The sequence below is a fragment of the Anguilla rostrata genome, chromosome 4, assembly GCF_018555375.3.
Source record: "Anguilla rostrata isolate EN2019 chromosome 4, ASM1855537v3, whole genome shotgun sequence".
NCBI lineage: Eukaryota > Metazoa > Chordata > Actinopteri > Anguilliformes > Anguillidae > Anguilla > Anguilla rostrata.
In genome coordinates this window covers 15,562,186-15,586,863 of record NC_057936.1, presented here as the reverse complement: position 1 = coordinate 15,586,863, position 24,678 = coordinate 15,562,186, and the positions used below count along the sequence as shown (strand labels likewise).

Below are 24,678 nucleotides of genomic sequence, written 5' to 3'. Positions count from 1 at the left end.
CTGGACACTTTTACTGGGGAAATAACTAGCACTCTGTAAATGTATTAAATATGTTTATTTATTTATTCATTCATTCACTCATTTAATTGTTCCAGACTACACTAACAACAAATACAAGTTTTGTTTTGAAAAATTAATTATTTGGCTTTTACACATACACAGTTTACTCACAGTGTCAGACTGTTGCTACATTCATTTGTCAACACCAAAAGGGATTGACTTTTCCTTCCACCTGATAAATCTCAGGTCTAAGACATACAGGTTGTGTTACAATTACATGTGCAGTGTGTTGCCATCATCCAGTTTACACTTCATTCCACTGTGTTTTAATACATATTTTTATTTGCAATGTTTATGTATTTGTAGTTCATTGATTGCCAGAGTGATACCCAGAGTGACAGCCAGATTCAACCCCACTACAATGCCTTTTATCTTAACTTCATTGAGCAAATCTTACATTATTTCAATCAATTCTTATCAACTATAGGGAAAATTGTAGTGTTGTCAAGAAATCTTAAATTGATACCTGCCTAATTGCATCATTTAATGTTAAGGACAAAACATTATAGTTATGGACTTGGACTCACAATGCCAGAATGTTTTTTATTTTTATTTATTTTAAGAGGTAAGCATGAAGACAGCACGTGATACTGTTTTTAACTCAACAGGTTTGAGACACGCTGACACCATGTTTTCTGTTATAAATGAGAAGGATGGATGTGCTATACATCTTACCTCTGGCACTTCGACTACCTAAATTACTGATTTTGTTTGAGTAAAGGAAATCCAGAATTAAACTTGATAGTTAATCAGAAATGGAAAATCTGGTAGAGCAACTCCTTTTCTCGTCAGATGGCTACTGGTTTGAATAATAACTTGAACATCAAATTGTATTGTTAAGGGCTGATTAGTGGGGTTGGCAACAGTGTCCTTTCTTTCACTGGAAAAAAATCAGGTGCTACTCAACCTTTCAATAAATGAAAAGGCTTAGCGATACGAGTAAAAGATAAAGCTTTTCTGCAGTAACAACTTTGTGGTCTTGTTTGGAAGTGTGTTGTTTTAGATAAACATTTATTTTAATATTTCGGTGACGTTACTCATATAAATAACACTGGCACATACACCTACATGAAACAACACAACGGATTAGTAGCCTATATTTGATCGTTTCATACATATTGTATAGGAAAAGATGCACAGATTATTGCCCTTAATTTCTAAACATTTTCAAATGTTAAATAATCTCACAAATATAGGATCCATTCTAAATATTGTTGTATGCTTTATATGTCGACTTTTATTTGTCATTAGGACTATTCATTTATTTGAGACCGATTAGGTCAGTTGCTTGGAGGACAGCGTCAAATAATATTTTCAATGAAAATAAAATGGAATTCAAGGCCAAACTAACCCGCATCTTTTATGTTTAATTTCAATTTGTGGGAAAATTAGTTTGCATGTAATCTACGTGTAAACATAACCTTTATTTTTAATATTATTGAATCGGCCCAAAAACACTATTTTAAACATATGGAGATTGGAGTGGCATTCTTTAGTGTTATATATTATAAATGTGAAACGGGGTTACGGGCTTTGCGGTGTAAAATCATTTATTCCACTGAACTCAAAAATAATTCTGAAACGATCTCTGCGTGAAGAAATGTTAGCGTGGGATTGATGTCGACACACCAGGAAGCAATAGGCCTACCAGCCTAAAGCATATAGGGTAGGCCTATATGAGCTACTGCAGTGAATAACCAGGCCAGGAATAATAATCACGGTTATTGTCAGCCGTAAAACAAATGTTACTCATGGTGCAGAGGATAGAGAAGCTCTAATGTGCAAGTAAGTATTGCCTGAACACCACTTTGAAAATATTACGTACTAGAGCATTCTGCTTTAATGCAGTATTATAGGAATTACTGGTTCCGAGTAAGCATAACAAAGTTCATCTTAATTTATGACCACCCTCCTTCTCTTGCTTGATACATCAGTTGTTAAAAATATAAAATGCCAAAATTTGTGGACTTTTATTATCGCGCAAATGTTTATTTGCTCATTTTAATTAAACCATTTTTGCACCGGTAATATACAGATCGAAATGGCCGGTTTTTTGCGATGGGCAAATATAGAATGCCAAGAAATGAAAAACACGGATTTCCCCAGTCGACATGCTCATGCATAGAAGCTGCGTAGCCTACTCTCTCTCCCTCCCTCTCTCTCTGTCTATGTGACACACACACGCGCGCGTTTTTTTTTTTGCCCAGTCTAAGAATATCATTAAAGGTGTTAGGCGAACGGTCGTTGAAATCACATGCATTAGCTACACCACAGCACATAAATTAAAAAAAGTGCTAGATTGTAACTGATAATTTGAATACCAATACAATTAGCCTACATTTACAGAACTATTACAATTATTTAAAACCATGCATCCCTCCAGAAAATTAGGAGAGTAGTTCAATGATTTTATTGAGTCCAGTCAATAGTTTATTGATTTGCTTGTTTCATAAAACAAAGATCATCTCTCGTGTCAGGGTTCATCTACGTTCAGGAGTAGTTCAACAGTTGTAGTAGCCTACTATTAATCGGTTTACAATTCTTCTACATTTGATCAAATCAGGGACGCAATTTTTTAGTGGAGGGTTTCGAAGACCTATCTATGAGATGAAATCAATGAAGGATCAGCTGATCAGTTCACCAAATTAAAGAAATTGCAGGCTGTTCAATCGTTCCGCTATGCGCTTTGGACTAATACGTAAGCCTACGAGAACATTTTCAGCAAGTCACTTTTTCCCCACAATATTGAGTTAACACTCCAATAAATCAACGTAGGTTAAATATGCAAGAAGCAGAAGAAAACTGATTACTTCGCTAATTTCGCATCTGCTTGTGATATGCTTGAATAGCAGGCAGACTCATCAAGTAGCCTACGTACTGTCAAAAATCCATTGATTCGCGTTGTCAATAAAGTTTTCGACCCAATGTTCCTAGACACAACATACTTTTAACTCTAGCAGTGGTAGGCTATTTTAGGTGAATGTGGCGAGCTTTCCTTTTCGAGAGTTAATTTTACGGGAGTGTAGATTCTGAATTTTCGGTGAGAATATTTTACGGTTGCGAGTTAGTTTACTCTGTACCATAACCTTACTCGAAATCTGCGAACAGCATGGTCCCGTAGCAGGCCGATCCTCTCCACTCAGAACGCTTTTAGTTTACTGCGTTTTATTGCAGGCCTATATTAGGCTTACCTACATGTAAAAGGGGGTTGGTGGCGGTGAATGTAAAGCCTTTGTTTCCTAAGACGTGTGTGGGTTGGTTATTGGCTATATTTTTTAAAGTCCCCGTATCTTATAATTCTCGTCAAAAAATCACCCATGCTCCATTAATGCCTTGGAACCAACAATAGCCCATGAATAATTATGAAACACTTGGTTTTAAGCAAAGGCTTTATTACAGGCCGTGATAGATGAGGAAACTCTTTTGTTTAAGGGTTTTGCTTTTTGGATCTTTTGGCATTCCATGAACATTTTGCAAATGGAAGCAAATCGATGGCTGGTGTAGAATAGTTTTTTTAAACAGAGTGAGTACTGTTTGACTGTTAACCCAAACCCCCACCATTATACATTCAGCCTAGCCTACTTGATTTAAAATGTGGCGTAGGCTAATCAGCTTAATGAAGTTACGATATAAAAAGTAGCATAGCAAGTTACCTGACCTATGGAATATCCTAACTTGTTGGCTTATATAGCCCAAAGCGGGGTTTGCTGATACTACCTTAAAATAACTCGCATCACAACAGAGTTTAAATAACAGTACAAATCAATACATAACTGAATAGTCAAAATGTGAATCCTTTTCTCTCTGGTAAAACAGTCCATGTGTTTTTCTGACTGTCCGGATACAAGCTCGACGTATACATAGGCCTAACAGATCTAATGACCAAGTGGTTTTGTCTTTTTTCAGTTTTTAAATAATAATATACGAAAGGTGTCCACAGAAAATCACCTCACTCACTTTTATAATCATCCAATTCCAATAATGTTTTCTTAATCATTGTACGGCCGTCTCGAACTGTGCGTAAGTCTCCCTAAAACCGGTACGAGGAGAGGTTAAAGAGGAAAGGGCACAATTTCAGTTTACGCAAAGGATTGTGGGTAATACGAGGGTCTACAAAAATACGAAGAAACAACAGGACAAGGTGAAAGGTTATCCGGCCCCTCCCCCAACTCGCACACACTTGTATTTCAGATTGCATAATACATATTAAGTTCCTAACACAGGACAGCGTATTCTCGCGTTGGTGCTGGGCTTATGAAGAAAGGTTTAACACTAATTGTTGGTTTGTTCGGTTACCTTTACACCTAGTGATTATAGATGGGCTTTCTGTACCGTGGTGAGATCTCACGTTTGTAATCCTAATGTTCTACACTTTTACGTTTCTCTGGATAGGAGCTTCTGCTAAGGGATTGCAAATGTAATATTTTAATGTGATGTCACCTGGATATGTTGGACGACGTTAAAAAACAAAACCACATGCATCCTACATTTTTAAGCGTGGGTTCGGAAAAAGTTTACTTTTGTAAAACAAAATGTCAACATATTCTTTGTTTCTAAGCTCCATGAAGTTAGAGGCATCGCAGCTTGAACAGCGATGTGAAATAGGCTAATAGCCTACATCAGAACTGCAAACTTTTATTTGATCGTATGCTTATGGTCTTTTATAACACAACCATTCTTTTATATTGGTGTTTCCTCTAAATCCGCATGCAAGTAACCCACGTTATTAATTTCCCTGATTTTGCGTTTTAGAGTAAAGCAGGCACAGACCTAAGAGATGTTGAGTCCATTCCAGTTTCACATTTGACCATTGGTAAGAGATTAAGTATTCGATTACGCTTCAGATCAAGGTAATGAAGTCTACACCAATTAGGCCCATATTAACTATGATAAATATAGTAAACGTGTGCACCGACAAATACCTGACCTGAGTCTAACTTAAGTAAACAAATACGATTTAAGGGATATCCATTCTACACCAAGCACACTGTTCAGTCGATTAAACAGTGTAAGTATATCACTTGCAACAAGGGAAAAGGGACTACACTAAGTATGGAAAAGTTAACGATGTTGTCCTTTGTTCTACCATTGTTTTCTAAGAGCAGTGCGGACAAAAGTAAGTCTTACCTTACACTCGCGTTAATATGGAAGCTTCTCCATCAAACTTTGTGCTCACGGTCGTCAAGAAAAGTAAATTCCTATCTATATGATAAATGTGTGCCCGGGAACATTTGTTTTCCATCCCAAGTATTTCTCCTCTGTGTTTGAGAATCCGAGCACGTTGTTGCAAGTATGCGAACCCCCGCTTAGTGAATCGGTCACGTTTGCACCCTCCAAGCACATCCTAATTTCCCTGGAAGAAATCGTTGTGGTGAAGGCTTGCACTTTGAAGGAACCCGCGAAGAATGTCTCCGCTGGAAAGAACTTTTTCTTCTATATTTTGACGTATAAAGACTATGAAACTGTGTTTGATAAAGTAAATGCGTAGGCTACATTTTGCTGCGTGAAAACAGTAAAATGTCAATTGGGGAGTAACCGTTAATAAAAGGGAACATACATTCTTTGATTGTATAAGTAGTCTATAATTAGCCTACGTTTACGAGTAGCCTATTGCGCGAATCAAACCGAACGGGAAAAAATGGGCGCAAATATTTTGAGAGCAACACAAATTTCTGCAGTTCAACTCCTGTAAATGACCGAAACTTGATTTGCCTTTATTCTTGGATTTCGTCCACAGCACTACATCTCACTTGTTCTCATTCCATTAAACGTATAGATATTTAAATAACTTCTAAACAGTTTACTGTGAATTTTGGTGTATGTGCATGTTTGGCAAAGGTGTAGTAGAGTAAGTTGTAAAATGCTGTTGATTAAATAATTCCATTATCTTGAATGCTGATTTTTAGCTGGCATTAGCCTGTAAAGTTTTCATAATGCTAAAAATAACTTTATTTTATACTTTAAATAGACTTACTGTCCTACAGGTTAAAAAAATATAAATACATTTCTAAGGGCTTCAACCAAACACGATTTATAATTGAAAACCCGTTAAAAGTTTAGATAACTGGGTTAAATAGCGAAAAAAGGCAACAATTGCAGGGAATTATACATGATGTAATGCATTAATGACAGTAATTAGCGTTGCAGTATGAACGTACAGTAGCAATACACTGTAAAGCATAGTTGTACGTCATTACGAAAGTTATTTAAACCGGCATTGTATCTCGTTTTTCCTTTTATCCGGTATACCACATATGCTATGTCAACTGGAAATATTTCAGCAATAATGACTGTGATATAAGGCTACTGACAAAGATTCGGAGACCTTCTGTACCATATAGGCCTACGTACGCCTTGGAACTACCGGTATTCTGTGAAGAGCATCTCCAGGACCAGAGCTGCCTATTCTCTCAGTTGACATATCTAACGAAGGAAGGTTTGAATTGTTGAGTCTCTTGAATCTTTGCGGAAGCTGGTTAGCTGTTTAGAGTTCTGTATAGGTCAGTGGTCATGAAAAGGGTTCATGTCGCTGTATTACTGGTAGTGTGGAACAGAAATGGAATGCAATACATTGACCTATTGTAGGGTTACTTTACGGGGAGCCGAACTGATTTAGGTATGACATGGGCTTGTGATGACATAGCCTGGCTTGTCACAGGAAACTACTTTAAGATCATATTGTTATCAATACGTCAAACTTCAGGATCCGTGTAATACAAATATTCTGGCACATGATCATATCCGTACTTCTTTCAATGGCATAAAAAACTCAGATCAAGCTGTGCTGCTTAAATTTACTACTACTTTAATATTAGTGCAAAGTAGGAGCGTCCTCCAAAAACTCCAAATGTCGCTTGTCTTGCTGTTGCTTCAAACTAGAGAAACAATGTAGATCCATATCTTAATACATGTTAAAATGTGTATATCGTAGTTAAATAAATATAACACTATTAGTATGGCGAAATGCATATAATGTAATACACATACAACATATAATAATATTAAATGTTTCAATAACGACTCGTGTTCAGTAACTTTTATGCAGACTAGAAATTGATTCCGATTTTAATTTAAAGGACTTTGTATAGAAACGTCCACAGAAACAGCAATACATTTTCATTGGCCTATTGGTGGTGAAGTGCATTGTCAGAATAATATGCAAAAATTGTACCTATAGGGGTACAATGGCTTTTCACTGGGGCAGTACTCAAAGGTACGCCCATTGTACCCTTTACCCTACATTAGTATTGTACAAATGTGACCCAGTGAGGGGACATTAAAAGGAATTGTACCTTAAAGAACAAAAACGGACACCTATACCATGCCCCTTTTTCTGACAGTGGTATATTTTTCCTTTGAGGTTGCTTATGTGACAACGCATAGTGTAAAACAGCTTAGAACAAATGTACTTGTCTAAAGGTCGCCTGATGTGAAGTTAGGACAAGTCCCTTAACAAACAGAAGGTGAATCTAGTGCTTTTGGCCACTGACTTCCTTCACAAGCACCTCATTGCGCTCACTTTCAGGTAAGCTAAGCGTTGGGCTTCGCACTAGAAAATTTAAATATGCAAATGGACAAACAAATAAAATGTGTAAAGGTAGACCTGTATGAGTGAATTATTTGTTATTTAAGCAGTCTAAATATGAGAATTATACAGTGGTTATCACTGGGATGTTGGTCTGATACGTTTTAAGGTATATTACACCATAAAAGACAAACTTTAACGTTATCCTTCCAGCGTGAATAAACCGACTTTTATTGAATATACTGGCTAATATATGTTTTAAAAAACACAAAAAGTATTTATATTTGCGTTTTTCATTCTATCTAAGGCTGGATCTCGAGCGAGCAATCACAGCCTACCAGACTAACGTTAAAATTCAGTCGTCTGATCGGCGTGTTGATCTTGGGACAGCACTGCTTGGTTTATCGAATCAAAGGGACCTCCCTAAATGAGATAGCAAGAAGGAAATGGTCCGAAACCATAATGAACAATAAAAGCATGTACGCCTATTTTTTTTTTTTTTTTTTTTACAGAAAATGTCTGATTCCTTGAGCAGGATATGGCAAGCGCACCTCCCACCCAAGCCCCAGCACAAACGCGCACGCACGCACGCATGCACGCACACACACACGCACACACTTAATAAACTAGATGTTGAAAATATAAGGCCTGTATTTCTATGAGAGGTAGGCCTACAAAACCAGGCGATTTCGAATTTCTGTGTATGGCAGATTATCTTTTTAAAAGTTGCCATGTCATAATCCGCAATGAAAGCTAGACGCTATTGATCGCATTCCCTAGAGTGTAGCCTACAAATCTAGCTAAAGCAGCTATCATATATCTGCGGAGGGCCCCACGACATTTTTTTCTATTCAGTGCTATCTCAGCGGTCTCCAGCAAGTCAGGAGTAGAAAAGCAGCGCCGGTGTGCAAGACGCATCATCACAGAGCCACTTTCAATATTAAACGGCGACTTTACAAATATTAAGATTAATTGATCCAAATCGGTGAATTCGTTGAATGTGTGTGTGTATATATATATATATATATATATATATATATATATATATAAACCACAGCATTGTTATTCTTCCGCAAATAATACAGAATAGGTTTTTTATGTAAGGGGAAATTTCGCCTGATAACATGACACAGCGTGAAGTTTTACCCCTTTCAAAATACTAATAGAAAAATGCATTCAGTTAAGAAGTAGCGTAAATGTATAGGCTTTTTATTTATTTTTTAACCACGGCGTTTTGTAGCTTCCAAAACCAAATAATAAACAATAGATTAGGTTATTTTATGTTGAGAGCAATCTTGAATGATGATAAGACACAGCGTGACGTTTTCCTTTCCCACTGACATGCATTTACAACGACAGCATTATATATAAAATACGAGGCCACCCCCTATCTCCCTCACACGCACGCACGCACACGCGCGCACACACACACACACACACACACACACACACACACGACCTATAGAGCGCACATGGAAGTATATCCACCGTTCTGTCTGCAGCCCAGCAGCAAACAGATTGGAAACTATGTAAATCCATCGGGTTCCAAACCCACGCGGGCAGACACACAGAAGGACAGACGCAAGCGGGTTTACGGACAATCTAAATCTAAATATAATTAGCAGCTTTCCTCACCCTGTATAAGGATACGGAACGTAGCCAACAATAAAATCAAGACTATTTTGTGTTCAGAGATAAGAACTGAACATGGATTAGCATTAGCCCCGAGCATGTGTATATCACAAACAGCGCGTGATCGTACGCCAAGGCACGTTCTAAGTGAATATTAGGGAAGACAATAAGAAAATTATGAACAATAAGGAAAGGACATAACAGGAAGCGGTAGCTATACGTTCTGAGGTTAACACGGCTGACCTTTGTGCAGATAATATGAGGCTTCATCAATTTTCTTCTCGCAGTTTGGCGGAATTAATACTGTGGTCATATTTTCGCAACACATTACGAGGTATAGTAGCGTATAAGGAATTTGGCTACAGTACAATGCAAAAAAAAACTTGATGGCGACGTTGCACCGCTACGTTGGATTTTTCCTGTCGTCCTGCACGAACGGAGGGATTTTCCCCTTGGAATTCTTTAAAGAGCATGTATAGGCCACAGACAGACAGACAGACAGACACACACACACACACACACACACACACACACACAAACTAATTCATCTCCTGCTTGATACATTAGGCAAGTATCGATATCCTTTATAACAGCTTGTAGTTCAACCGTTCAGAGAAAATATATTTCACCTTGAACGTAGATCATAAAAAGAACATTTCGATTTTGTGTAATGTAACACAACTGTATAATGTTGTATATTTAACAAAACTAATCTTAAATCAGCTTAAATGTACATTTTGTCAAAATAAATCACAAATAAGATTATTTCATATAAACTACCATAGAGTGATTCTGTATACAATGCGAAGTGCTGAACGTCACAAAGGCAGATAGCTATACCACAGTTGTAACTTTTTGCCGCATGTAATGAAAATCTGTGACCTGTAGCCTACTAAAAACAAAAAGTGAAAATATTAGGCTATAACGGCCAGCGTGTATTTATAATTTCAGAGGACTTGGCCTTCAAACAAGATTGGACAGCTGTCCTGTGCCGTTATAGCCCAGATTAATTGAAAAAAAACAACAACAACAACAACAGCACAGAAAAATAGCATACTCTTTGTGATTATGAGCACGACCCTACTTTTCGTAGGTGTAACAGTTGATATAAGATAGGCCTATAGTTTAATACAAGGTACATAAAATAGCTTGTGTCAGTCTAAACGACCGGACTGTTTCAGAACTAAAATGTATGCCTACGCTGAACAGACTAATGGGCGTTCGATTTTACATTATTCTTTGTTTAAATAACAATAATGAAATATCAACATGCCGTAGCTGCATTATTTACTTTAAGAATAGAGGTGGGAGAACAAGAGTACGATAATTGTGGGGGGGCGGGGGTGGAAAGGGGTGGAATATCAATTTTTATTGCATCACCTGTCAGTGGCGTCCAATCAGCGCCGGCTTTGGGGCATTAATTGATGAAGGTGTCTCCAGCCTTGCTCACTTCCCTCTGTCATTTTATTTGTTGCTAAACCAGCAGCGGGAATAGCAGCTGCATTTCGGCTCTTATTCTCCCTCTCGCTCACTCTCTCTCTCTCCCTCTCTCTCACTCACTCACTCTCTCTCTCTCCTCTCTCTCTCTCTCGTTTTCTCTCTCTTCTCTCTCTGTATCCCTCTCACTCTGGCTGAGCAGGGAAACGAAAGACCGCAGGTACAAGAACACAGGCAGACAGCAGCCTGCCTGTGTGCATCATATACATTTCATCAGTAATGCTGGGCCCAGGGCAATGGATTAATTGTTCATGCATTTTTATTATTTTTGCAGTCGTGCATTTTTATTATTTTTGCAGAAGTTTTATACTTACTGACGCAGCGTGGACACTCTGACTGTTATCTGTAGCTTTGACAACAGAATGCCTTGAAATAAAGAACTGTTTGCTGTGGACATTCATCGCGCCAGATGTGGGGATTAATACAATAGACAAAATGGGCGATTTGGAGTCTGGTTATGAAGAGATGGAGGGTGTTAAACTCGGGTACCTGGTTATCAAGGGCAAGCAAATGTTTGCCCTTTCTCAAGTCTTCACCGACCTCTTGAAAAATATTCCAAGGACTACTGTGCATAAACGAATGGACCACCTCAACGTGAAGAAGCATCACTGTGATCTGGAGGAATTGCGAAAACTCAAAGCAATAAACTCTATAGCTTTCCATGCGGCTAAATGTACTCTGATTTCAAGGGAAGACGTGGAAGCTTTGTATATTTCTTGCAAAACGGAGCGAGTGCTTAAATCCAAAAAAAGAAAAACGAACACGAGTTCACCAGAGGATACCTGTGACGACCAGATCAACCCAGAACCCCACGACGATTTCTGGAAAGAAAAAGTTTGGCTAAGTTTGCACGGGGTTCCTCAGACTTTCTCATTTAAAAACAGACATGGAAGACAAGGGGCTGCCTCACCCCCGGCTTCCAATCTACCTCAAATTTACAGTAAATTCGCGTGCCGCGGCTACCAAGCAGTGACAAAGTCGGAATGCAAATCCCACAAAAACTATGAAACTTCTCAGATTCCCAGCAATTGTGTAGCATTTAATTCAAATCATTCGTTTATTCGGAATGTTGTATGCACCCGACAACCCCTACTCTGTCATTCCGCCATTGCGGCACAGTCAAGGCGCTCAAGCACTACCGACCTAATTTATAAAGGGAAAGGAGAGCACGAGGACACTGGCATACAATTTTGGAGCACAGGCAGACGCAATCGTCAGGTTTTATTTGTCCCGAAATGCTGCAAGGCAAAAGTACCCAACGGTTCTTTAAACAAATTTTACCTCGAGCACGGGTTATACCTCGACCACCAACATATCGGGAATTTCCAGGAGAGCTGCAGTAGTGACACCGAGTCAAGTTCTTACTCCGAACGAGTCGATGACTCGGATTTTGGGTCAAGTTTGTCAACTACCAGTAACTCCGCAACCTCCGACGAGGAGGAAGATGATTCTGTGTCAGAATCATCAGACGTCAGTTCAGATGAGGAGAGTTCTTCCCAATCTGACTCAAGTTCTGTTGCGAGCCAAGTTTCGTTGCAGAGCATTCGAATGAGGCGTACCAGTTTTTCAGCTCTCAGCAATAAAGCGCCTCCACTACCGCAAGCGTCTTTTCACTGTAGTCTCCAACACAGCACAACAAATCAGAGCGGAACAACTGAGTTGGATTACGGCATTTTCACCAGGAAGCTCCCGAAAGCTGACTTTAACCGCACAACCTCTGTGAACAAACACGAGGATAGTACTGTATCAAAGCAGCGAAAGGCATTCCCGCTTGTTCTTGGAAGTTGTTTTACAGAAACCAGGAGGGAAAGGTTTTCTAGGACATTGTCACACATTGAAAATGAAATTCCAAATGATCCAAAGAGGACTGACCCCGCAATTAACAGTGTTATTGAAACAGGGTCTTCACCTAGTTCAAAGGGAAACAAAGAGTTTCCTCTACAAAGGGTATCAGGACAGGCAAACAAATGCCCACAAGCCTTGATCTCATACTGTGTCAGAGACAAAGAAACAATAGTTTCTCAGTTCACCGAGAACAATCCTTCATTTGACGTACATTTAAAAAAAGAGCCGAAAATTAGCCATTGCCTTCAACTACCCCCACCTCATAACATTATCAAGACAGAAGTAGAGGAGCCCAGCACACCCACCGATGTTCACAGCGAGAACAACGGATCAGTAAAGACACCGCAAACTCTGCTTCGGAACGTTAAAATTAAAGTAGAGGAAATATCTGACGAGTATGAATTCTCGTGTCAGGGTAATGGACTTGTATGGAAATACCAATGCAACAGAACTGAGCCAGACATCACCAGTGGTCAATATCCGAGTGGCGAGGACAAACCAATACACAGTGTAAACAATGCGACTAAAGCCACCGAGTGCGCTGGAGACTTTACCACTCCCCGAAAGTCTCCCTCAGTACACCCGGAATCTCAAAGCACTTTAAGCACCCCTTATCCGGAGGAAGGAGAGTACAAAAACGGTGCGAGGGTAAGGAAAAACTATAGGACTCTGGTACTGGGGAAACAGTCTGGAATTCCGACGACACAACTGAAATTAAATGGTAAAGTTTACAGGACCCCAAGATCTACAGGTAAGACAGAGAATTATGAAGGATCACCAGAGGATTTTACGGGCGGGAGTAAACGCAAACGTGCATCAAGCAATGTAGCAGCTGTGAAAAGGCCTTTCAACTTCATGGAAAATTTTCCGTCTCCGCCGTCGCTAATTATTGGCAGTGATGGGGATTTGAGCCCCGCTTATTCTCTGAACTCTATGAAGGATAAACAGCCTCACCGGTCTCATCCTGTGTGGAAGTGGCAGCTTGGTGGTTCTGCTGTACCCCTCCCACCAAGTCACAGATTTCGGAAATTTTAGCGCAGGAAAGGTTAAGTCTTTACGATATAATTTTGGTGATTTATACCAAAAACTACGAAAAAGTCTTAAAATGGAGCTACAAGCACTGATGACCTTTTACTGGATAAGCAGTCTACATGGTTATGGAACTCCTGTAACTACAATGTTACTTATTTTGAGTTGGACCACTTTCAAGACTTACCGGCCCGACGAATAATAATAATAACAAGTACCTCAAGGATTTATACTGAAACGAACACAAAACAGTTTGACACGATGGAATCCATTCGCGCAGAATGGTTTTTCAAATGAGTTGTAATAATTCTCAACATTTGCAGCAGGCCTACTGGATTGTACCATTGAATCAAGTATAATTCACTTGTATTGATTCCCCCCAGGACAGACTCTTTTGCAGAACTTCGGCCGCACTGTTTTGAGAGTTTTATTTTTATTTTTTCTAAATGTGCCCAATGACTGAAAATAATTTGATTTTATTTACAATTTTGCCCTCTTGAGATACCAATTGCAACCTTGCTGTAGCTTTCCTCCTCACAGTATTGTCAACAGGAACTTTTCACTTTTCGATTTCTCCATAATGTTGGTTTCTACTTTTATATTTATTTCTAAGTGCGTGCATGCTTTCTCAGAATGGCTGGCTTGTGTGTTTCTATGAGTGGTTAAATTTCTTTTTTTTTTTAATTTTATTTTATTATTCTTATTATTATTTTTTATTTATTTATTTTTTGCTGGGGGAATTGTAGCCTACTCTTTTGTGATTGTGCTCACACACAAATATACAACCCTGACTGTTAGGCCCACCACAGATGGCCTTAATTACTGACAATCAGGAGGAGCTGTTCGGATTTGCACGAAAAAAGACAAACAACAAACACCAAATCTATCTTGCTAGCACATTCATGGACAAATTGCAGAACACTGAACAAAAGCACAAACCTCGTGCATTGCACTTTTAAATAATACAGAGGCCTGGTAGACCGTAAAGAACAGATGTTTTTTTGAGAAGTAGCGTACGTCTGGAAAGGAAAACAAAAATAGCATGTATAAAATGAAAAGCTTAATCAAATGATTGGAAATCCTACTGTTGGCAGTAGTAAATTGAGATATGTGCAAACATGAATGTATGTTTATTTCTCGTCTACTTCGCTAAATAATATTCAAATGAGTTTCCGTCGAATTTAGCAAGAGTAACAAGCCACCAGGAAATATCAACAGCTTGTCAACTACCAACTGTTTGTTTTTGCGTATGCATTTAAAAAGAATGTCGTTTATATAGCCTACCAATGATAATATTACAGGCACAAAACGTTTTGTGTAACGCGCCCTGGGCAAGGCTTAACCCAAATTGTCCAACAAGAAGTCAGTATAATGTAATATATCAGTAACGTCCAATTTGTTAAAATTCTGTTATTGGAACATAAGGTGATTCGTATTATTCTTTCAGGCCCGAAGGCTGAAGTGAAAGACTTGGCAGGGGTTGCACCTTACTTTCTTAGCCAAATTTTGATAAACTAGCACTGTTTTATTGTACAGACTGAATTTAGGCTTTCTGGTGAAACGTTACAGACAACGTTTTTCTTGCGAACAAAATTTGGGAGTGTAGCCTTAAGTCCTTAAAAATAAGCGCATGTTTTAAAACGCTTATAATCATGTCATAAAATCAAACACATTCACTGACCATTTCTCTGTGTGTGTGCGTGTGCGTGCGCGAGTGTGTGTGTGTGTGTCTGTTTGTGTGTGTCTCTGTGTGTGGGGGGGTGGGTGTGTGTATGTGCGCGCGCGCGCGTTATGAGAAATGTAAAGTCACGTTGTGTTACTGGTATGTTCACCTCTTGAAATTCGACCTGTACATTTTGAATTAAATAATCAGATGTTAATTTTTTAAAATTAATATTCCCGAGGCTGACGTGTTGTTTGGAATGTATATATCCTTATTTAACATATACACTGTCTTTTTAATGGGTATTTAATGAGGCCTACCTTAAGTCTGAGTAGTTTTACAACCAGAAAATAGCCCCATGGCCCTCGCAGTCCGACAGTATGAACAACAAAATATTTTCGAGGTCAGTGTCCTTTCCACTAATGTCAGTGAGTAACTTAAGCACGCGACAAAACCACTATAAAACGCCAATGCCTATTAGTCTCATTGTGAATGTATTTTGCATTCAAAAATATGCATGTCTGTGAGGCGTCAGAACGTTTTCACGATGTTCGTGACAGATAGATTTTGGACCTTATATTACTTTAGGGTTTTACGGCTAATCATGAGCATGGATTACAACACGTCGAATATCCCCAGAACAATTAGAAATTACAATATATATTTTTTGTACAAACACAGGTTTCAGTAGGGCCCGTTACATGGTTTTTGACAGTTTTTCGATGCAGGCGACCAATGCTATTTCGCATTTACACTTTTGTCATATAGTACACTGGAATGTCAATTGGGGGTCAAATGTTGCAGTCCGTGGACTATTCTAATAACTGTAAAACAAGCCTACCAATAAGCTATTTTGTTCATTGTGCAGAAAACAACATGGTTATTTAAACGACGTTTGAAGGAGAGATTCGTGTATTTGGCATTGAAATGTAGTTCCATTTTAAGAAGGGTCAGCAGGATGGAATGGAAGTAAGTGATGTTATCAATTTACAACTGCATGGTCTCACTGCTTTTGGATCTTGAACTCTTCTATCTCCTGTTTTTGCTATACTTGAGGTCAGTTCTGACAAGAAATTTGAAGTCACTGGTTGTGTACATGAAATTAAATATTTATTTTTGTGATTTACACGTTTTGTATATCATTTGTTGTTTAGGATAATGCACTCGAAATGAAAACTTGAATGGTGAATTCTTAAGCACTTTCCCTCTTTTTGAGTAATGAATTATTCATTAAATTCATTTGAGTGTAAATGACAGTGTGATTTTTTTCTTACTTATAAAATGCAAAAGAACACAACTATGTGCTAAGTTTGATTGCTGTATGCGTTCACTGCTATGGGTTACTGACAGGCCTACATAAAGACAGTCATGAAAAGATGAAAAGATAAACCAAAAAGTTACACAACGTTGTGTCATGTGTACATGCAAAATAACATGTGTGCCCAATGGATGTTGTAGTTTGCAGTTGTATAGAGTTCGCATTTTAGCTATATCAATGGTGTGTGCAACCCCCCCCCCCCCCCCCCCCCCCCCCTCTCACACACACACACACACACACACGCGCGCACGCTAAGCAGTCAGCGGCAAGTCGACTGGAGACGCCAGTGCATTCAGTGTTAAATGGGGCAATCTCACATCTTGCCCTTTCACGTACACGAATGCACCATTTCTAACAAAGCAAAAGAAGCGTGACACGCACGAGGCGGGGTTTACAGAATCTGTGAACTCTCAAACTGTTCATGATTTGAATTTCACCCTGTCGCATTAAGTATTACTTTGTAACGTGTTTGGATCATGCGTATTATTAATAATCAAAAATATTAAAATGAATCATATATTTAAGTTGGCCCACCTGAACATTTATTTATAGGCATTAATAAAACGTACAGTAGGCCTAAGTGTGTTCTCATTTCGCTGCTACGACAGATTTTTTTTAAACTGTAGGATGCGGTATGCCTAATGTTACGTCTGCGTACGGATCTCCGAGCTGTGCGTAAAAAAGCACTTTGGTGAGATTTTGTTGGTCATCTGCTTTATCTGAGCATATATTCACTACTTTTCATAAGAAACGCACAGCGACGAAAAACTATGTTGCCATTTGTATGTTTGGACAGGACGACGTAATATGTATGTTGTTTTACACTACAGCAAGAACGACAGGAAACTGGAAAGACAGTCATTGCTTTAGTTGCCGGAGAGGTCCGTTCGGTTTCATTACACATGAAATATAGAATATCGAATGGTTGAGTACCTCATTTGACTCGTGGCTCACTAAACAAAGCATTTAATGGAATCAGTATATGGCAAATGTAGACCTACCTTTGATGACTGAAGCACAAGATGAGGCAAAATATGTAACGGGAGTATTTATTTTTTATACAGTTCAGTCATTTTGAATTCAAAAGTAATTAAAACACGAGAAGAAGAAATTATTCGCACATTTCAATAGAAGTTGGATAACATGCGCTTGTTGTTTAGGTTTTTACGGTAATGTTAGCGGTTAATTGGCAAATACCGCCATTCTTGCATTGATTTATCAGCGAACTGGGAAATAGGTAAAAACAGAAAGTGGTACTTCCCTTGTAGTTAACTGCGCCCTAAAGCAGCACTACTGTAGGCCTCCTGACCGCGGACAAAACATATGGGTCACCCCGATGGAGCAAGTGTGGAACCACCTAAGTGTTGAAGCTTAGGCTTGATAGACGTGTCACACTAGGCTACTGTTATCTTTATCATCTTACACACATAATTTACAGCCTCTGACTAGGGAAATGTACTGAGCTAATACGAGGAAGACAGCCACGTGTTTATTTTGTGTTGTGAGTAAATATCGAGGATACTACAAACATGCTGGAAGGTTGGGGGGGATTATACATTGACTGGGATTCAAAAGGTTATTTAAGGTCCAACCATACATATCACTGTAGGATGCGGCGTGTGACCACCACCTTACCATTCTCATACCCCTCAAATTTATACTTGCTGTTAAGTCTGGGGCAAGAGAAAATACAAGAACGGTGCATATTTAGATTCAATCATTTGTTTTTTTAAATTTATTTAATTTTTTACTAGTGTTAAGAAACAGGTTTAAGAATGATGGCCGACTTTTAACAAGTTTTGGGTAAAATAAGCCATACTGACAGTTATTCAGAACAAACTGTCTAATTATCTTTTTTTAAATAAACAATGCAACATAAATGGTTTCATGGCACTGAAACAGTTCGTTTATAGGCCCTATACATGATTGTTGATACAGTTGCAATGTTTAAACTTAAATGTCCATGTCTCAATGTGCATCTCACTGCATAGCGTCTTGACATTGTGTAGTAGGCCTATTGTATGCCAACGCTGCGATATGGATGGAGTGGGGGTGGGTAAAGGGGATTCTGTATTCCCAGAAGACCACAGAGGGACCCCCGCGGGAAGACAGTCCTTGCACAAGCCAAGTTTTCTCAAGTAGGCTACAAGGACAGATATTCTTGTGGATTTTTCTTTATGACAAGGCAACCACAATTTTGGGGATACAGTTTTAAATGTTTTGGGGCATGTAGTTGAACTAACGTGAGACTTGTTGACAAGGAGGGTGCATGGCTAAAATGAACAATAGGCCGACTGGAATATAATATCAAAGATTTGTATAGTTAAGTATAGTTAAGTTGGCTACATAGTTGTCCTTACCCTCCAGTACATTTTCTGAAACAGACAGAAATCAAACAGCCAGAGATAGAAATAAAAATACTCATAATTTTATTCATAATGAAGTTAATTTTGATAGGATCAAATCGCTCATCTTAACTAGAATCCACAGGCCTGCTAAATTATGACGGAATCAAACATCAGAATATTGTCATGTTTTCAACTAAACAGTTACTGTTTTAAGTTTACACACGATGCTCCTTATTAGGAACTGAGTAGGCTACGCTATAGAAGACTACCAATTTACCACGATCTCCATCTGGCTCAACCAGATGAAAATTAAAGCTACAGCAAAAATGAAAATACGCCTTCACGTTTGCTTGTTACTAACGTTACATTTTTTCATTTTCCTATAGCATTTTGTGAAAATACTGTGCAAGTAAATAAAAAAAAATGACGTGATCTATCTATATTTTACGTTTAACATTTTTGCTTTGTATGAACGTCTTATATTGACTACCATATGATGCATCTTCATTAATAACTGTTTTTTACTCCTGTTTACCACCAGTCAATACATCAATGACAGTATTCAAATGTAAAATACTGACACCTACGGCTCTAGTCTGTGCAGTGAATATTATAACTTTATAATTGTATATTATAAATGTATTATACTATATTATAACGTTATATAATATATGTTGTATATACATTACACCTAAATTCAGTAGAATCAACATATAGCCTATAGGTAGGCCTAAAGTAAATCAGACAAATTACACGGACATTTAATACAGCGATGGTTAAGAATTAGTTTCCAAGTTGTTACAAACTGCAGAGCAGGCCTGGCATTTTCTGTTCTCGTATTTACTGTATGTGCTACTTCTAATATCGTGTAGCCTTTTCTCAGCACTAAGTTCTAAAGAATGGCAAGCCAATGCATTAGGCAAAACACTACATTGGTTTACTTTTGAAACACGCAGTGTTGCCAACTATTTTAATCACGCATAGACTATTAGTGTAGCCTACGAACTACAGGAAAGCACTAGGCTACATGTCGGTCTGTTCGTGTAATTCATATAGCCTATGTTACGCTATGGGAGCGAAAACCCACATGAGAACAAGAAAAATAAAAGATAATTATGAGCTGCAAAAACAGCAGGTTTCGGAGCCCACGGACGCATTCCGTTTTGTATACACATGCTTTGAACCCATCGGTTTCCTCTTCCTGCAGAAAGAAGAGGTTGTCTAGAAAACGCTCAAGCTTTTATTTTTTAAATAATAATAATAATAATAATAATAATAATAATAATTCAGTATTGAGAAATAGGCTTTGCCATGTCTTCAGTGGAAACAAGATATGTGGAAGTAGTTACTGACTGGCAGAGGTAGAGCAGGCAGAAGTCTAGCCTACCGAAATCCGGAGAGTTTGAAATATTAGGGTATGGGTTATGGCTGATGCAGAAAGCATGACGCTCTTCAGTCAACCCAAACCGTTATATCGTTACATTATTGACGTACTATTCTTTATGTAATGCATAATGCTGAATATTACAATACGGTATAATCTAAAATATGGTTTCTTCTAATTCTAACCGTAGGCCTATAGAAATGATAATTACCAACTGTACGTAATACATAGTCTGGTGTGCACAGATGTCAGGATGTGCATATAATGTCCGATTATCATCATTCTACACATTGACAGGCTTATATGTAATGTATTAACTATGAAAGCCGTATCCTTAAACAAACTGGCAGACCAATGAACAATTCACAGCAGTTTGGGATGCAATGGGAAAGGATAGTTGAAACTCGTCGTCTTACATTAGTCACTTAGCACTGCGCTCTTATCTAGGGCAATTTACAGAAGTGGAGAACATCTGTGATATGCTCAGTGTGATATCACAAAGAAGGCACAGAAGGCCGATTTATTACCAGTAAGTGTGGAGCGAACAGAACAAGGAACAATTAGTATTGTAAACAAAAGTAAATACCACTATACAGATAACCTATAACTATACCTATAACTTTATCCCTAAAGTAAATCCAGAAAGAAAGAGGATAGGCTATAAGGTGAGGGGAGCCAAGAAATCTGAAAAGGTGGGTCTGATTCCGCGGGTTCCAGTAGTCCTGACCGCAGTGGCATTTCTTGTTTAATCAGTAAAACTAACGTGAATGACAATGAGCATGCTTCTAAAAGCCACGGATTTTGTAGATTAGCTACACTGTTATGGTAAACCGTGCAAACATTGGAAGGGCATTTTAGGTCATTTCATTATATATAAGACGGTCACATTTCCACATTTGATTAGACAAACTATAGCATGCCTTTTAATATTTAAAATTGTATTATATTTCCACATTGTAACTTTGTATGTAGGTTGTTTTTAATCGGAAAGCAAATGTATTAATTTAAAAAAAGAATGAAGGATTAGGCCTTTGAAATTCAGCACAATGTAACCCGTCTGTCCATCCATACAGCTAAAATAAGGTAATGATAGGTGATAGTTCGTCAAACCTTTTAACAACATAAAATAATTACACACTGAATTATCTAATTAATGGGAAAAATATGCTTCGGTGTCAGTAAGCGGAACATGTGTTTCTATATACAAAATTCACGAAGAAATAGGCCTATTAACTGGAAAAAGAGTTTTAATGTTCTTGCATTTATAATTCAATGCTGTGAATGCAGAAGACACTACATCGTGAACTATTCGAAGTTTATCGCGCCAGTCCTTTTCCAGTGTTGGTCCAGTCAACTACAAAATAACATTTAAAATAAAAGAAAATAGGCCTACCAAACAATCTACTTCAAATCTGAGTAAGTTTAAAACTGTTTGAGGTAGTATTTCCAAGGGCAATTAATTAAAGGACAGACTCTTGATGTCCACAGCAGGTTGTATTAATCGCTTTCTGTCACGCTCGTATGCCATGGAATAACAGAGACTTGTGCGTCAAACGGTGCAAGGACTCGATAGTGTACCTTCTGACATTCCGCTGTTAAGACGGAAAAAGACGAGGCCAATATTAGCATATAGCCTATAAAGTGATGTACATTTATCAACATCATAATAAGCATATTCTGGAGTTAAATTGAGATACTATACTGTCGTTTGGCCTCACTTCGCCAAATAGAATGCTATGGACAGATGCTTCTTCGATCAGTTTTAAACAAACCAACTTTCCCAGAATTACAAACCAAGCACGTAATCAAAACTACAACTGATAACGTGACTGCACAAGCCTGCACAAATCACAGTAAGGCCAAAAAAAAAAAATCAATTTTAACTTTAATTTCATTATTATGTTACCAATTCTTTAAACGAATTAGTGTATACAATTTTGTTTCAGAGCAGCTGATGTGATGTGACGTGCTTCATTACAATCACCATGCTCTTTTAACAAAGGTTGAACCTACACCACTTGTTACATTGCAATGAATATGAACGTCTACTATGCACACTATTTGTCAAATTATAGAAAACAAATATGTATACTGTATATAGGCTATGTGTGGTTTGCTGGCTTGCAAGGCTGAAGGCTGTAGGCTACACGGCGAGTTACAGGGATTTTAGCGCATGGGAAAATCAAATGCGTAGCTATATCTTTTTCATTATTAACCGATTAGGCCTACAACTATAAAACTATAACAAAACTATCAGCCTAAGTATAATTCGGCATTTTGAGAGACAGAGAGAGAGAAAGAGAGAGAGAGAGAGAAATAGGCAACTTTGTGGTAAAAATGTAAAATGATTAAAATCCCCTTTTACAGTAATTTTAAAATAACTTGCACTCTAACTTCAATTCATACAAAATACGCTGCCGTTTCATTAATTGTTTTTTTATGTTTCACAAAAGGACTTTTGTCTAATCTTGGTGATTTTTATAGAGCCTACGTTATCAATGTGTTTTAGATGTATTTATTTATATCACTGTTATAACAAGACACCAACAAGACTATAATGCATCAATGATTTAATATGTCATTTAATTAAACCAATTTCCCATATAAAGCAATATGAACTGTTGTTTACAAAATCATTGTATGATATCATTTTTCCTTGCTTGTGTGAAAATGAAATTATTTACTTTATCAATCCCAGCATTTGCTAGATGCTTACCAGTGGATAATGCCCAATATTCCGAATGAGCGATCAGAGGAACTTGCATTGTTGGAGGAAATAAGAGAAAAGCTACTGACGTGGTTCCAAACAATGGAATTTCTGAATTAGCTCCGTTTGATTGACACTCGGGACCTATATGACCTCGGGAAAAAGAATTCATTTCAGCGATTCAACCGAAATAGCATACTGTGTGAGTCCATGTGCGCGCGCGTGTGTTCAGATTTTTCAAACTGTTAGAGGTGCTTTTCCAGAGGTTATACTATCTAAGACATAGATTTATTTCAAGGTTACTTGACTTAGCAACACAGTCCCTTCCGACGGCTGTCTGGGAAAAAGAACACGTAACTTTTTCGACAAGATACGTGAAAAACAGAATTAAATAAGCGATCGCGTCTACCAGTAAAACTGCAGCCAACTACTTAAGTTAGATAATACAGGGTAGCATAAACTATTAACTCTGTTTAATATAGCTGAGGTTATATGTGTGTGTATATATTAACATCCCCTGCTGTTTAATTTGCAGTCTTGCATCATCATGCTTCCCTTTAAATGTTAGGAAATCGTTGAACAGTCACACGAAAGTAGGCAACACAATGCATTCTTAGGGGCAGTTCACGTGGGGAGGCACGGTTCCATGGGTTATAATAAACACATTAAACTCACTTTGCTTAACACAAACCCAAGGTTTCACAATGACGTATAGCTGGCACGATGCATTGGGATATTTTTTTATTATGATTGTATTGCCATTGCCATTTCAGTTAGTTATATAGACCTATAGCTATATCAAAACGGGATGTTCGTTGCTGACATTTTCACTATCTAGTGAGAATATAAGCCCATTCTATTGAGATTTTCTTCCAGTCTTATCCAGCCTCGACCTCTACTGACCTGCCATATCAGTTAGCCAACATCATGAGCCAATGCACTGATATGCAAAGTTGCAGGGATTGCACAAATACATTCGTTAAATAAAACCGGCGTGCACACAAATTTAATGTAATGCTTTTGTTTTTTAATCCACACCATCGTAATTATCTGACTGTATCATCCTCTGGCAGCTATAAAATCCATTAATCTCAGGAAAATATTTTCAAGTAGGAAATTAAATCATTTGATATGAAAGATATGACATATAATGCCTATATCCACAACTCCTGTATCAGCCTTACATTTACGAGTGCGCACACCAGCAAGTTCCAAAACTGAGGTTGGTTGGAGAAATAGTGATATGGAAACACCTTTGCCTTTATTTTTGTATGATTTATCTTCCCTTGGCTTTCCTACATTTCACCCAATTAAATATCAAATTCCGTCTTAAGGGATACGGGCTCATCATATTTATTTCTCAAAACTGTGGCCTAATATCATACCGAAGCAGAGGAGAGATATTTATAATAGGAGCAGAGCTCTTTATAATGCTGAGTGTCATAACTACACATTCAATTAATACAATCAGATAAACTAGACCCAACATTTGTTTAGAAGACTAATCAGGTCAAAGTGAATGCAGTTTTCAAATAACGATAACAGCCTATTACAATTCTATTTTATATAATTCTGTTGTATAACGGTATGCTATATGCTGCTGCCCTGAACGTGTGTGATCAATGATGTCCACAATAAGGAAGTTCTTACTGTATGACGTTAGTAATAAT

General features: G+C 38.0%; 2 protein-coding genes across 2 annotated transcripts in view; one reads left to right on the top strand and one right to left on the bottom strand.

The window, feature by feature from the left end:
• Positions 1-5,384, bottom strand: part of mllt10 (MLLT10 histone lysine methyltransferase DOT1L cofactor) — a 74,112-nt gene extending 68,728 nt beyond the window's left edge. The window contains exon 1 of the mRNA XM_064330936.1: positions 5,188-5,384. The gene's annotated coding sequence lies outside the window, so the exon portion shown is untranslated. The remainder of the gene's footprint in view (positions 1-5,187) is intronic.
• Positions 5,385-10,168: 4,784 nt separating this feature from the next.
• Positions 10,169-16,377, top strand: skida1 (SKI/DACH domain containing 1). The gene has a single exon (XM_064330943.1). The coding sequence runs from the start codon at positions 11,150-11,152 to the stop codon at positions 13,592-13,594; it is 2,445 nt and encodes an 814-aa protein (XP_064187013.1). The 5' UTR covers positions 10,169-11,149; the 3' UTR covers positions 13,595-16,377.
• Positions 16,378-24,678: the final 8,301 nt, after the last annotated feature.

Bases quoted from the DNA above. Each gene is read 5' to 3' on its own strand.
- skida1 (XM_064330943.1), top strand. From the start codon at position 11,150: ATGGGCGATTTGGAGTCTGGTTATGAAGAGATGGAGGGTGTTAAACTC.